The 13,228-nt window shown below is 43.8% G+C and overlaps 2 protein-coding genes across 3 annotated transcripts in view; both read left to right on the top strand.

Annotated features, from left to right (window-relative positions):
• TOMM7 (translocase of outer mitochondrial membrane 7) overlaps positions 1-13,228 on the top strand; it is a 518,839-nt gene that overhangs the window by 466,364 nt on the left and 39,247 nt on the right. The gene's annotated exons all lie outside the window — the stretch shown is intronic.
• Positions 1-13,228, top strand: part of RAPGEF5 (Rap guanine nucleotide exchange factor 5) — a 232,177-nt gene that overhangs the window by 194,035 nt on the left and 24,914 nt on the right. For both annotated transcript variants that reach the window (XM_072650899.1, XM_072650898.1), the window contains 3 exons: positions 3,643-3,740; positions 7,386-7,508; positions 8,402-8,580. In XM_072650899.1, coding sequence (XP_072507000.1) covers positions 3,643-3,740; positions 7,386-7,508; positions 8,402-8,580 — 400 coding nt within the window. The remainder of the gene's footprint in view (positions 1-3,642; positions 3,741-7,385; positions 7,509-8,401; positions 8,581-13,228) is intronic.

Raw genomic sequence — 13,228 nt, 5'->3', positions numbered from 1 at the left:
GAAATGGAGAGAAAGGGGAGGGAAGGAGAGAGGGGGAGGGGAAAGAGAGAGAGAGAGAGACAGAGACAGAGAGAGAGAGGCAGGCCTCCACCCGCCACTCAATGGTTAGGAACTCTTTTATGAAATGAAGAGAAAATATGGCCGACCCAGGTAGTAAGAATCACTGGACCACGTTGCCTCGGCTGGACAATGTGAGTTCAGATGCGATCCTGGTCCTTTCTTCTGTGGGTATTTATGGAACCCCACAGAATGGCTCATTGTCTTTCTTGAATAAAATCTGCCAGATTACAAGCTGATACTGTTGATCTTGGTGACCCGCCCGGGCCCCTCCGTTTTCCCCCATGCCTGCTCCAGCCCAGGGTCTCTGGCCTGCTGTTTAGCTCGCCACCCTCTTTGCTAGCTCATTACTCCAGGAGAGCACAAAGGAGGTGCTTTAACTCTGGGAGATGCAAAAACTGACCGTGTCTGTGAGGTTATTGAAGAGGGATGGGGGGGAAAAGACATCCCATAGATGGCATTACCGTTCGTCCATTGTCCCTCTGGGGGGAGAAGGCCCCTCAATGGGTGGGAGCTTTAAAGAATTCTCAGACAGCTTAGTGAGTTTCTATTGTTTCACTGCTTAGAGGCAAATGAGTGGAGGATACAAACCAATCAAATTGCATATGCAAATGAAGGCATCTAATCTTGCCCCAGCTGAGGTCAGTTGAAATTCCTGCTACTCAATTGGCTTCCTCTCTCCACCTCCCATAAGTCTCAGTTTTCTCCCCGTCCCCTTTAAAAATGGTAGCTGGGATCTGAGTGGCTGTATTGTTTCCATTTTTATAATAGATTTCAGACACATTTGTCATATAGGCAAGTGTATCTCTCCAACCAGACACGTGTTAATTTCATTTTAAGTGCCTAGCAAAATTAGATGACAAATTTAAATGTGAAGTCATTCTTTACCCATCAAGGGAACAGGTCTTGTTAGAAAAGGTGATCATGGCAGCCCCATTTGCTTGGATTCACTCTTTCTGGAAAGTCTCCTGAGAGGCCCACCACTGAGGTGCTCAGAGCATTGGGAGGCAGCCTCTCCATCAGCAAAGAGGCCTCTGTGAATCTAGCAATTAATAAGTGGCTCCTTTATTGTCTAATATCTATATGATGCTGTGAAATGCCACTTTCATCCTCCATTAGATTAGATTCATCAGCGGTTTATAGATTTCTAATATGCATAGACACATTATGGACCATTCCTAGAAGCATCCCACACATTGTGAGAGGTATAGTAATTTAAAATCTATTAGTGGTGCTTCCCATTAAAAAAGTCTATTTTTCATATAGCGTGCCTCCTATAAGTAATGTGTTTTAATACACAAATTCAGTATTTAATGTGACCTTGATTTTAAGTGCATCATCTTAATTCCCTTTAGGGCAGTGGGGGTGTCACCAGAATGGAGAGCTGCATTTTCTCATCCCTGCCCTCCTCTCTGTCCCTTTCACTCCCTTCCTTTTATTTTCTGTCTTCTTACCCTTTCTTCCTTCCCTGTATTTTCATCCCCTTCACCTTCTCCCTTTCTACACCTCCCTCTCTCTTTTTTCTTTTTTCTCTTATTTACCTTCTCTTTCCTTTCTCTTCTCTTTCTTTTCCTTCCTCAATGCTTTTTTCTCCCTTTTTCTTCTCTCCTTTCCTCATTCCCTTTTCTTTCACTCTTTGCCCCCATTCTACTTTCCTCTCTTCTCTTTTTACCTTTCTCCTTCACCCTGCCTTCTCCCCTCTCCATTTCTCTTCCTCTTCTCCGCTGTTCTGTCTCCTTCCTCTCTCTCCCTTGCCCTCTCTCTCTTGTAAGAGTGACTGGTACAGAAGCAGACAAAGGAGTCAGTCACTTTTACTGTCTCAGCCCTTTGTGTGGGCTGAGTCCTCCCTTGGGGCATGACTCTCTCTCTAGCCACTCCCTTGGCCCCCTCCCTTCTGGGGAAGGGGTTCCTTTTAAACTAGTTGGTGTGTAATGGTGCATGCCTGTCTCAATGCCAGGTCCTTATCTTCCTCCATTCAGAGAAACCGTTTGAATGTATACTTTCTGGCCTGGGAAGTTGTTAAAATAAACCCATAATTTTCTCCTTGGACTCTGAGCCCCCAGCCAGAAATCCTGAAAGATGTATATCAGTTTTAAGTTTTTCCTCCCCTCCTAGGTCTTTTCCATCCTCTCCCTCAAGGCCACATTCGAGCACCAGTTTAGTAATTCTGTGGATTAATAATTGAGCCACATTTGCCGACTTAAGAAACAAAGTGAAAATTTAAACACACAAAAGTAAACACCTCCTAAAGCCCCAAGACAAGCAACTGGTTTGAAATGATAAGAGACTGAGACAGGATCACAGAGATTGAGAGAAACAGAGAAGGGGAGGTGAAGGAAGAGGAGGGGAAAGGTCCACAGCCTTAGTCTCCAACCTGAGTGGATTTTAGCAGAGCAGGTCCTCACCTATGAATGCATAGCGCATATAAATAGAGCATTTATTATATGTCAGGTAGTATGCTAAGCATTCGACAGTTATTGTCTCATTTGATCTCCACAACCTTCACAACAAAATTATTCTCATTTTACAGATTAGGAAAATAAGGCAGACAGAGGTTAAGTGAATTAGTAAGTATCTGAGGCAAAATTTGAATTTAGGTCCTCACTTTTCTTTTAACCACTTACATACTGTTTGAATAACTATTTTTGCTGCTTAAAATAAAATTTCTAGTATAAATATAGGTATTAGTGTACAAAACCCTACTTTCCCTGTAGGAACAATAGAACAGTTTTCAGAAATTCCCCTGATTTCCCCTCCTCCTGACTCCTTTCCCTGGCTTTTACTCCCCATTTTTTGATGTGAAATCTCTCTCTCTCATGAATCTCTTATCTGGAATCCGGGCCCATTAGAGTAGCCTCTGACTTCTCTAAGGGTCAGACAATCAGTTCCCCTAGTCACCTAAAACACGATCATGAACTTGTATGTAGTTGCAGGGGTGGGGGAAGGGAGTCTCTGTACCCCTCAGCGTGGAGAATAGCGGTCACAAACCCTTTGGTAGGAAAGGTGCTGAGCAGACCCCCAGAAATGAATATAGAAACCTGGGGTCTTCTTAGAAGGGAAATGCACAGAGCTTTGTCCATTTGGGTGGTTTGTTTGTAGACAGGAGGGCACTGGTGATGAGGGCTGGCAGTCCCAACTTGTGGACTTCTTTGGTGTGGGAATCTCCTGGTATGCAAACTCCCTCCACCAATGTACCTATTTGTCATTTGTAGTCAGTGAGTTTTCTAGGGCACTAAGAAGGTTAGGTTGCCTCCCCACGGTCACACACATGGTCATTCATGCATTAGAAGCAATCACTAACAAGCATTCATTAAGCACTTACTGTATGACAGGACTCAAACCTAGATGTTCTCAACTCCAAGGCCAGGTTCCTGTGCCTTAGGCCTTACTGACTTGGACTTCTCTGAGCTTTAATGTTTGTTGAATTGAATGGAATGCAGCAGTGTTGTAGCATGATTGTCATACCAGATTTCCAGTTCAAGACATATTTATTTTTAAGGGCATTTTTCTGTGAGAAGCCTCTATTTATGCATTATCTCTGCCAGTGTTCTTCTCACAATCCTGATTCTTTTTATTTTCTTAAAGAAAAGCATGAACTTCAACCAAATGACTTAGCCATCTCAAAATCACTCGAGCTATCAAGTCGGATCTATGTCTACCGGAAGGATCTGTCAGAGACTTTGGTAAGAATCGTTAGTCTTTTTGTCAAATAGAAAAGAAAGACAGGATGGAAAGAAGGAAGGAAGGAAGGAAGGAAGGAGGGAAGGAAGGAGGGAAGGAAGGAAGGAAGGAAGGAAGGAAGGAAGGAAGGAAGGAAGGAAGAAAGGAAGGAAGGAAGGAGGGAAGGAAGGAAGGAAGGAGGGAGGGAAGGAAGGAGGGAAGGAAGGAAGGAAGGAAAGAAGGAAGGAGGGAAGGAAGGAGGGAAGGAAGGAAGGAAGGAAGGAAGGAGGGAAGGAAGGAGGGAAGGAAGGAAGGAGGGAAGGAAGGAGGGAAGGAAGGAAGGAAGGAGGGAAGGAAGGAGGGAAGGAAGGAGGGAAGGAAGGAGGGAAGGAAGGAGGGAGGGAAGGAAGGAGGGAAGGAAGGAAGGAAGGAAGGAAGGAAGGAGGGAAGGAAGGAGGGAAGGAAGGAGGGAAGGAGGGAAGGAAGGAGGGAAGGAAGGAAGGAAGGAAGGAAGGAAGGAGTGAAGGAAGGAGGGAAGGAAGGAAGGAAGGAAGGAGGGAAGGAAGGAGGGAAGGAAGGAGGGAAGGAAGGAAGGAAGGAGGGAAGGAAGGAAGGAAGGAAGGAGGTTTCCTTCCAAATGTGCTTTCAAGTATAAAGCCAAAAAAAAAAAAAATTAAACCACCCATGGCTCTGATATGACCAAGTTTCAGTCCGCAAACACCTATTAAGGCACTAGCACATGCTGGGTGCTAATAATTCAAAGTCCCAAATGAAGGAAGCCTTGTAAATATCAGACAATAGAAATCAGAAAAAATGCTCAAGTAAGTCTAGAAGCTTATTTCCTAGCTAACCATTCAGGTTCCCATCTTGAAAGGAGGTGTGATTGGATCAGAACAGGGGCACAGACAGAAGTCTGAAGGAGGCCACTGAGGCCACCTACTCCATTTTACAGATGGGGAGTCTGAGGCCCAAAAGTAGACCAGATTTGTCAAAGGTTATTCCCCAAAGGGGAATTAATAGCTGAGCCTGGATTCCAGCCTGGGTCTTCCAGTTCCAAACGCAGCAGGTGTGCCAACGCCCTGCCCTCTTCACTTAGTTACACCCTGCTCACTGTAGTCTCCCTGTATGAAGGATGCCCAGTACTTAGGTTGATTGCTTCCCCAGGACCTGAATTCTAGCCCTACTATCTGGTGAGTTTGGAGGAGTCTGACTCAGAAAGGCACCTTGGGCAGACTTCAGGGCAAAGGAGAACCTGGGTCTTTAATGTAATCTAACTCATTTACACAGTTAGAATTTCTGAAAGCAGCCATGGAGAGAGGATTTGCAGCCCCATCCTCTGTTGAAAGAGGAATCTAATGAAGGTACTTCTGACATTAGGGATAGAAGGCTGAAGAAAGCCAGGCTTGGGCCTTTGTTTTCATTTCTTGCGAAGATTCTCCCTTGACCACTCCTGGGCTTCCTGTGAGCAGATCATCCTGTGGGCCTCCTGGGATTGGAAGGTTGGCTGCAGGATTTAGCCACAGGATTTCAGCCAAATAATTTTCCTTCTCTGGGCCTCAGTTTCCTCATCTCTAAAAGGAAAGGGTTGAGCTAGATCATCTCTGAAGGCTCTTCCACTTCTAACATTTTCCAGGTTTCAGATTTAGATTCAGTTTAATTTATCTTTCAGGTTGATGCTTCAATTAGAAATTTTCTGATTGGTCCATGGGTTTGAAACTGACGCTTCCATCAGCAAAGTGAAAGCTGACTTTGACTTGGCACTCTAAAGTGTGTATTTTATGTACATTATCCTGTTTGAGCCTCCCTATAACCTTGGAAATAGGTACCCCAGCCCAGGGTGATAAGGATTTGTGAAATGAGTCATGTTGTAATGCCTATCTTACAGATGAGTTATCTGACTGTCAAGGCAATACTCTATCTATACCTGCCTCTGCTGCCCAGGATTTCCTTTGGATTTAGATACTTTGCTTCCAGAATGCATGTATGATGTCACTAACACAAATTAGTTCATCCTTTTGGAAAACAGGGAGTAGGGTTCTGAAGCAGACAAACTTTGAAGGCAGGAAAAGCTCAGAGGAGGCCATGTGTCTAAGGGAGGGAATCTTATCAGGGAACCCTGGCAACATAAAACGTCAAGGAAAGGAGATGGAAAGGATTGTAAAAGGTCAGGGACACACTCCAGCTATTTCATAACTGCATGTGGTGGAGGAAGAATGATGATGATGAGCAGCGCTGTGGATTCAGAGGACCCACCAGCTCTTGTCCCGCTGGAAAACTCCATAGAGGAGATAGTATGCAGCTGCTAGAGAGCCAGCCAGTTCTTCAGGGAAATCGTGTTGAGCTGTGAGAAGCAGCAGTCTTTCAGAATCCCCCAAGCTGTCTACGCTCTCTTGCTCCTCCAATTTTCCTATGTTTGTCTGCTCATTACATTTCCCTCAATAGAATGTGGGACGATTTGCCTCCCCAAAGCCTAGCACATAGAAGACACTTTGTAAGAAATGCCTAAAAGCTGAGGATGCTTTAAAAATGTGTAAGAAAAGTTCTACTTTGGACAGTTTCTGTTTCTACTAATAACCATTTTATGCCAAAGAGCTTTCAAAAATAAGAATTATACAGTTTCTAGTTTAACAAGAGTTTCTTCCTTCAGAGAGCATGTATTAGATGACTTGTGTATACCAGGCAAGGCACTAGGCTCTATGGATTCAAATATAAAGAATGAATCGATGCCTGGGAGAAACTGACACTGCTGTGTCTTGTCCCCATGTAAAAAAAACCAAATTGTCAACAATTGTTTAACACTTAGCACAGAGCCTGGCATATAGTAGGCACTTTACTAAATGTTGACTGATTGATTAATAACGGGGAAAGCCCAGGGATGAAGGTCCTTCTTGGGAGAAGTAGTATCATGATTCATTGATACTAAAAAACTTTGGAAAAGGACCACTAAAGTATTCACAACCAGGACAGGATAGTCAGATGATCTCCAATTAATTTTCTATTTCGAATTTCAGAGTGGTGCAGCTATCATAGAGCTCACATTTGGGAGGAGGACAACACAGAGAAGGGAGAAGTTATTTCTCTGTCATCTAGAGAAAACAGATCCAACTCTATGTCTAATGATCCCCTGAAAACATCTCAAATACATGAAATTAATTTTATTGCTCATTTTCTGTGCAGTTTTGATCTCCTTGTGCTTCACCTGTCTCAGTCCATTGGCATTTTTGTACAGTTTTCCTTGTTCATGGAAGGTAAAGAACATGAAGCATAATCCATATGCAATCCATGTCCATCTTCATGGACATGGACCATGACATTCCTTTTGTTGATTTTTCCACTCTCCTCAATGACTCACATACTCATGCAGATAAGGAATGAGAGCCATTTCAGGAATTTTGCTTTTATTATCTTACTCCAGGGGCAGGGACCTATAATCAGATTTTATATTGTGTGTGAGAGAGGGGCTAATTCAATCAGAAGTCATTGATCGCAGACTCTGGTTTCTGAGCCTGTTTCCCAAATAGGTTGTAACTCATAGAAGGAGAACAGACGGAAAGAAAAATTAAGTGCACTCATAGAAGATTATTGTCAGGGCCTCCATAGGGTAACTAATTTAGCAAGAAACGTTTGGGAGTTGCTCAAGATCCCTTTGTTTCTGCCCATCAATTTAGAGCCCACTGGTTGAGAGTGAGGAATCCCAGCAAAGGTCGCTGAGGATCTTGGGAATGAACACATGGGACCTGGCCATGGAATTAATGAACTTTGATTGGAGCCTCTTCAATTCGATTCATGAGGTAAGCACTGAGGAAAAGGATGGATGGTGGGGGAAATCTTTCAGAGCCCCTACTTCAGTGTGGCTCCTGGGAAGCATCGCCAAGATGCCCATTGTGTAGTAGGTAGAGAATAAGTATTTGTTGAATGGAATTAAAAAGGAAAGCAGTATAGAATCCTAGAAGACCTGGAAGGAACCTTTGGTGTCATCTGGTCCAGTCCTTATCTGAAACATTCTTAATATCATTCAACAAATATTCATCAAGTATCTACTCTATGTCTGGCTCTATTCAAGGCACTGGACATACATAGATGAAGCAAAAGAATAGACTTCTGCCCTCTAGATGCTTACATTACACTAGAGGGAAGCAAGCTGTGTCCGATACATTTGGAGAGAGAGGGAGGAAAGGTGTACAAGATGGCCCCTCAACTGTACTTTGAAGGAAGACAGGATGCTAAGAGACTTTCATGAGTACAGAAAGCATACCAGAAGCAGGGGATGCTTGGGCCAAGTCAAGAAGGCAGCAGAAGGGACACTGTGTAGGGTAAACAGTCAGTTTGCCTGAAATGGAGAATGTAAGAAGGGACATGATGTGAGCTCACATTTGTATCGTGCTTTTTGAAGTTTCCAATCAAGTATCATCATCAGTTTTCCATCACTCCCTCTCTGTTCTTCTCAGGAGTCATCCCTTTGTTCATTCTCAGGGAGGGCCATTTCTTCCTCCTCTGTGAACACCTCTGTTTCTACCTCTGCATTTTCTAAGGACCCTCCCAGTTCTAGACCTTTGATTCTGTGACCTTGTGGTTGAGGAAGGCACTTTGGGACCAATGCCAAGACCTTCAAATGTTGTAGCAATGAATCCCCCTCTAAAAAGAAAAGAAAGTCAGCCTTTAAAAGCCTCTTCTGTCTCTACAGCAAGAACTGATTTACTTCACATTCAGCCGACAAGGCAGTAACGAGAACACAGTGAACCTCAGTCTCCTGCTCCAAAGATGCAATGAAGTTCAGCTGTGGGTGGCCACGGAGATCCTACTTTGCAGCCATCTCTGTAAGCGAGTTCAACTGGTGAAAAAATTCATCAAAATCGCTGCTCAGTAAGTATGAGCCCTGGGGGCACAGCATAGACAGGGGATACCAGGGCAGGGGGTGAGGCTTTGGAATGGACCCCAGGATCCCTATGTCTAGAGTATGAAGAGCACTTAGAAACCCCTCATGTTAATATAGGGAAACTGAAGCCAGGAGAGAGTTGTAGAAGGTCCGCAGTCAGGAAGTGGCAAAGCTGCGGTTTGAACCCCATTTTTTGTCTAGTGCTTTCTTTCCACTATGCCACACTGACCTCACTATAGAATTGTAAAGGATCCTTGACCTTGTGGAGAGTGTGGGTGCTGTCTCCAATAATGCAGATTGGCCAGTCAATCAAAAGACATTCATTAAGTATCTTCTAGGAATCAGGTACTGTGCTAGTCTTGGTTGTATTTGGACTTACCTTTTTTGAAAAATTTGAAACATTTACATGTTGCAATAAATGTTTAGATTAGGACTAGAGAAACCCATAGGGTTTAGGGGACTTATCCCATATGGTGGTTATGAGGATCCAATGGGACGACATCTGATAAGCATTTATGATGCTCTCCTCCTCCTCCTGTACCTCCTCTAGCCCTTAGATCAACCCCCACCATGATTCAGTGACCATGGGGAAGGCTGTGCCTTTCATCCCCCCCTTATATGGGGGCCTCTCAAGCAGCCTTCCCTACACAATGCAAGAAAAGGTTTGGGGCTAGCCCTCATTCAGCCCCCTTCCAGCCCTTATGCTGATGTTTTTAGATTTTGAACCCTGGCAGTTTACAAAGCCAGTCAGGAGAGTGCAGCTGCAGCCACTGCCTGGGGAAATGGAGCTTATCTTTGCAGGCTCTCTGCTCCCCTGGGCTCCCAGGTCCCTTCATCCTGCCCAAAGTGTCTCTACTGGAAATCTTTTACCAACATGAGACTTTTTCTTAAGTAGATATTATTGTTCCTGCCTCCATCTGTGACGGCTAATGCCATCAACACAAAATGTGGCCTGAGACATCCCTGCTTTTCTTAGCCCTTTTGCTTGAATAATCTGCTGAAATTTGTCAAGGGATGAGGTTATTAGTAGAAACGGCCAGTCAATCTCACGGCCGTGTAGCTCAAATCCCAGGGTATGTATATCCCTTCCTTGAGGGCAGTGACACTGGAGTATCTCTTCTCCATCTGGCCCCTTCCTTTTGCGCTATTGAGAGAGACTCCATCCCTCGGAATGCAAATAGAAATGTAGCCTTAATTTCCTTATTATTATTCCAGTTGGAATAACCAAGGGAAATTAGTCATTTACACAAAGAAACTTATTCTCCTTGCTCATTGACATCTTATTTGCATATTCCTGTTCATAGCAAATGAGCCCTTAGCCCCACATTCTCCCCAGCCTTTCCCTCCCCAGCTCTGTGGGATAAGGTGACTTAGTTTCCTCAGTCTGGCTGCTCCAGTGGGGAATTTGCTGTGCAGCAGCCTCCAGTGAAGGGCAAGTGGTTCAGCTGGATTTTACAGTCACCACAGTCTTTCAGACTTTCATTATTATTATCCTTCCCTGGAACTAGAGGGAGAAGCTGTGTGGTGAGGTGGATAGGGTATTGGAGTCGGAGTCAGGAAGACCCAGGTTCAAATCTTGCCTTGCCCATTTACTAGCTCTGTCACCCTGGGAAAGAAGTCCCTCAACCTAGCTAAGCCTCAGTTTCTTCACCTATAAAAAGTAGCACCTACCTCACAGGGTTGTGCTGAGGATCAGATGAGAGATCATTTCTCCAACTTTTCAGCACTCTACAAAGGTTATGAGAGGATCAGTACATGTGGAATTGGTGGTACTTGAGTAGGGCCTGAAGTGTCAGTTTTTTACTCTGGCTTGTGGGATTGTTTCTCTTTGGAAAGGCAACTTCGGTCTTGCGTGGTTCTCCCTCTTTGGGAGGATTGGTGGTGAAGCAACCTCATTCAAATATCCAAGGAGGTCATTGAAGATAGCTTTATCTATAACCAAGTCTGAAGATTAACTGCTTGAATTTTAAAGTGTACTCAAGGGAAATTTAGTCAACAGGCACTCATTAAATGCCTACTATGTGCTGGATGCTGGGGATCAAAAAAAGGCAAAAATAATTCCTGCCTTCAAAAAGTTTTATGTTCTAAGGGAAGGAACAATGCATGAACAGCTCTGTAAAAATAAGATATAGACAGGTTGAATTGGAGGTAATCAACAGAGGGCGCTGTGGATGAGAGCTGACATGTCATTGTTAGAACTGGGAAGGGTCCCTGACCTTGTGAAGACTGTGGGCGCTGTCTGCACCATGCAGACGGAGCAGTTGATCAGCAGACAGTCTCTAAGCACCTTGGAGGACTCAGGTCCTAGGTTAGGGTGCCAAAGTTGCCAAATCAAGACGTAGACCATGCGTCCAATTGCTTTCTCATTCTGTGAAACTCTTGGGGATGTTCTTATAACATTATAAATTTACTTTGCTTTTTAAAAAAAAAGAATTTAGCATATTCAGTCCGTTTAAAGTACAGGATGATTCCATATGCTTTCTGGGGAAAGATAAAGGGAGAACTACCAAGCAACTGAATATTTTCTAAGTAACATCTCTGAATACTTAAAAATATGATATAACCAAAAGCCAGAACTCTAATATTTCATTGGAAAAATCGTAGAAGGAAGGAGGAGAAAAGGGAATGTGAAAGTGAAAGCCCCTGGATGAACAGCATTGGGACGTTAGGGAATGGTGATGGATTTGGAGTCCAAGGACCTGTTTGAATCACGTCCCTATTACTTACATACGTAAGTTACCGGGTGGATCACTTTGTATCTCTGGCACAGATTTTTCGGATCTGTCCAATAATACTTAGTGGTTCCTTCCAGGTGAAATCAGGGGTAGCTCAGTGTTGCAGTGGATCACTGTCTGGACCAGGAGTCAGGAAGACCTGAGTTCAGATGTGGCCACAGACACTCTTAGCTATGCGACCCTGGCTGAGCAAGTCATTTCACCACAGTTTGCCTCAATTTCCTCATCGGTAAAATGGAGGTAATTAATAACACCCACCTCCCAGGGCTGTTGTAAAGATCAAATGAGATAATATTTGTTAAGCACTTTGTGAATCTCAAAATACCGTTATAAATGCTGTGGCTGCTGTTAATCTATGATTCAAGAAGTAGAGGAAACACATCAAGTTAGAGCTAATAGAAAGCACCTGGGGACATTAACTTATGAGTTATTATCCTGGGGATGGGGCTAAGTATGGAAGAGAGAGAAAGAAAGGGTGTTAGGGTACAGGAAATACTCCAGAGAAAAGGCAGTGGTAGGTGAGCCACTTAGTTGGTTACTCAGTTCAGGAACAGTGGACTCAGGCTCCCTTGGAGAAATCCCATGATGAGATATTACTAATGGCATGGGTACTGGGACTTTGCCCCCAGGGTGTCAGATGTAAAGAGCCCTGACAACATCTACAGCGGTAAATGAATGAGAGAATATTTAGCATCTGATTAGCAGGAATCATTCAGAAGATGGCGGATGGGGGTGAGTTATTCCCAGTCGCCACCTGGCAGTCTTCCCAGTCATAGTCTCATGCCAGTGATATTCTCGAGTCACTCTCTCCACCATGGGATGTCCTTTGTCCTGCCCTTCTTCATCTAAATATGTGCTTTAAGCCAGCGGCCCTTGCAGCTTTGCCACCCTCTCAACCCTCTGCCCTAATCTCCTCCCTCTTTCCTCATCCTACCCATTCTTTCTATTGCTAATGGATTAATCATGTCCAGACCTAGATCTGATCATGCCAGTTCTCTGCTGAAAGTCCTTCAATAATTCTCTGTCACCTATGTGGTAACATTCGACCCACTCAGCCTGCCATTCAGTTCCCTAGTTAGTTTCAAGCTTTTTTTCATGCCCTTTCTCCTCTCTAATCTCTCCTTCAGTCACATTTAACTATTCACCATCCCCTTCATATGCCTTATACTTTCCTATCTCTGTGCCTTAGTTCAGTCCATTCCTTAAACTTAAAATAGCTGTTCGTCTATCCCATCCATCTTTGAAGACTGCCTCTTCCATGAAGTCTTCCCTGATCTGCCCCCTGCTTTTGGAACTCAGATAGCACTTGGTTTGTACCTCTTTCTAATCCACTTGTCACGTATTGTTTTGTACCACAATTGTTGACTTCTATGCCTTAAACATTCTAGATTACAAGCCCTGTGGGGGCAAGGGATGATTTCCTTCTCCTATGTTATCCAGCACAGAGCAGGTCCCCAAAGAAGGTTTGTTGAAATAAATTAATATGTCTCCTTTAAGAGTTTGAATTAGAAGCATAGCTTTATGAAGAGTATTTCCATAGCTGTCCATTATAAATATTCATATTATTATAGCTGTACCCTGGAGCTATTTTGATGGAGACAAATGGAACATAGGTTTGAAAGGGAATAGAAGTTGCTGATGAGCTATATGGAGTGATGACACCTTTACTGGAAAAAAATGAAAACAAGGGGTTGATTCATGAATACTTAGAATGAGAACAAACAGCTGGGGTGAGTGTTCTAAGTAGAGTTTGCAGGACAAGTGATAAAGGCAGATGAAAAGCACGATGCCTTCTGTCACGTTTCTAAGGAAAGGGCGAGGGGAAGGGGGATAATGTAAATTGGCCTGAGGGTGCTTAGAAGGCTCCAGATTTCTAAGGAAGATTATCTGGTGAAATATT

The sequence above is a fragment of the Notamacropus eugenii genome, chromosome 3 (assembly GCF_028372415.1).
Source record: "Notamacropus eugenii isolate mMacEug1 chromosome 3, mMacEug1.pri_v2, whole genome shotgun sequence".
NCBI lineage: Eukaryota > Metazoa > Chordata > Mammalia > Diprotodontia > Macropodidae > Notamacropus > Notamacropus eugenii.
This window is presented reverse-complemented; position numbering and strand designations above follow the sequence as displayed.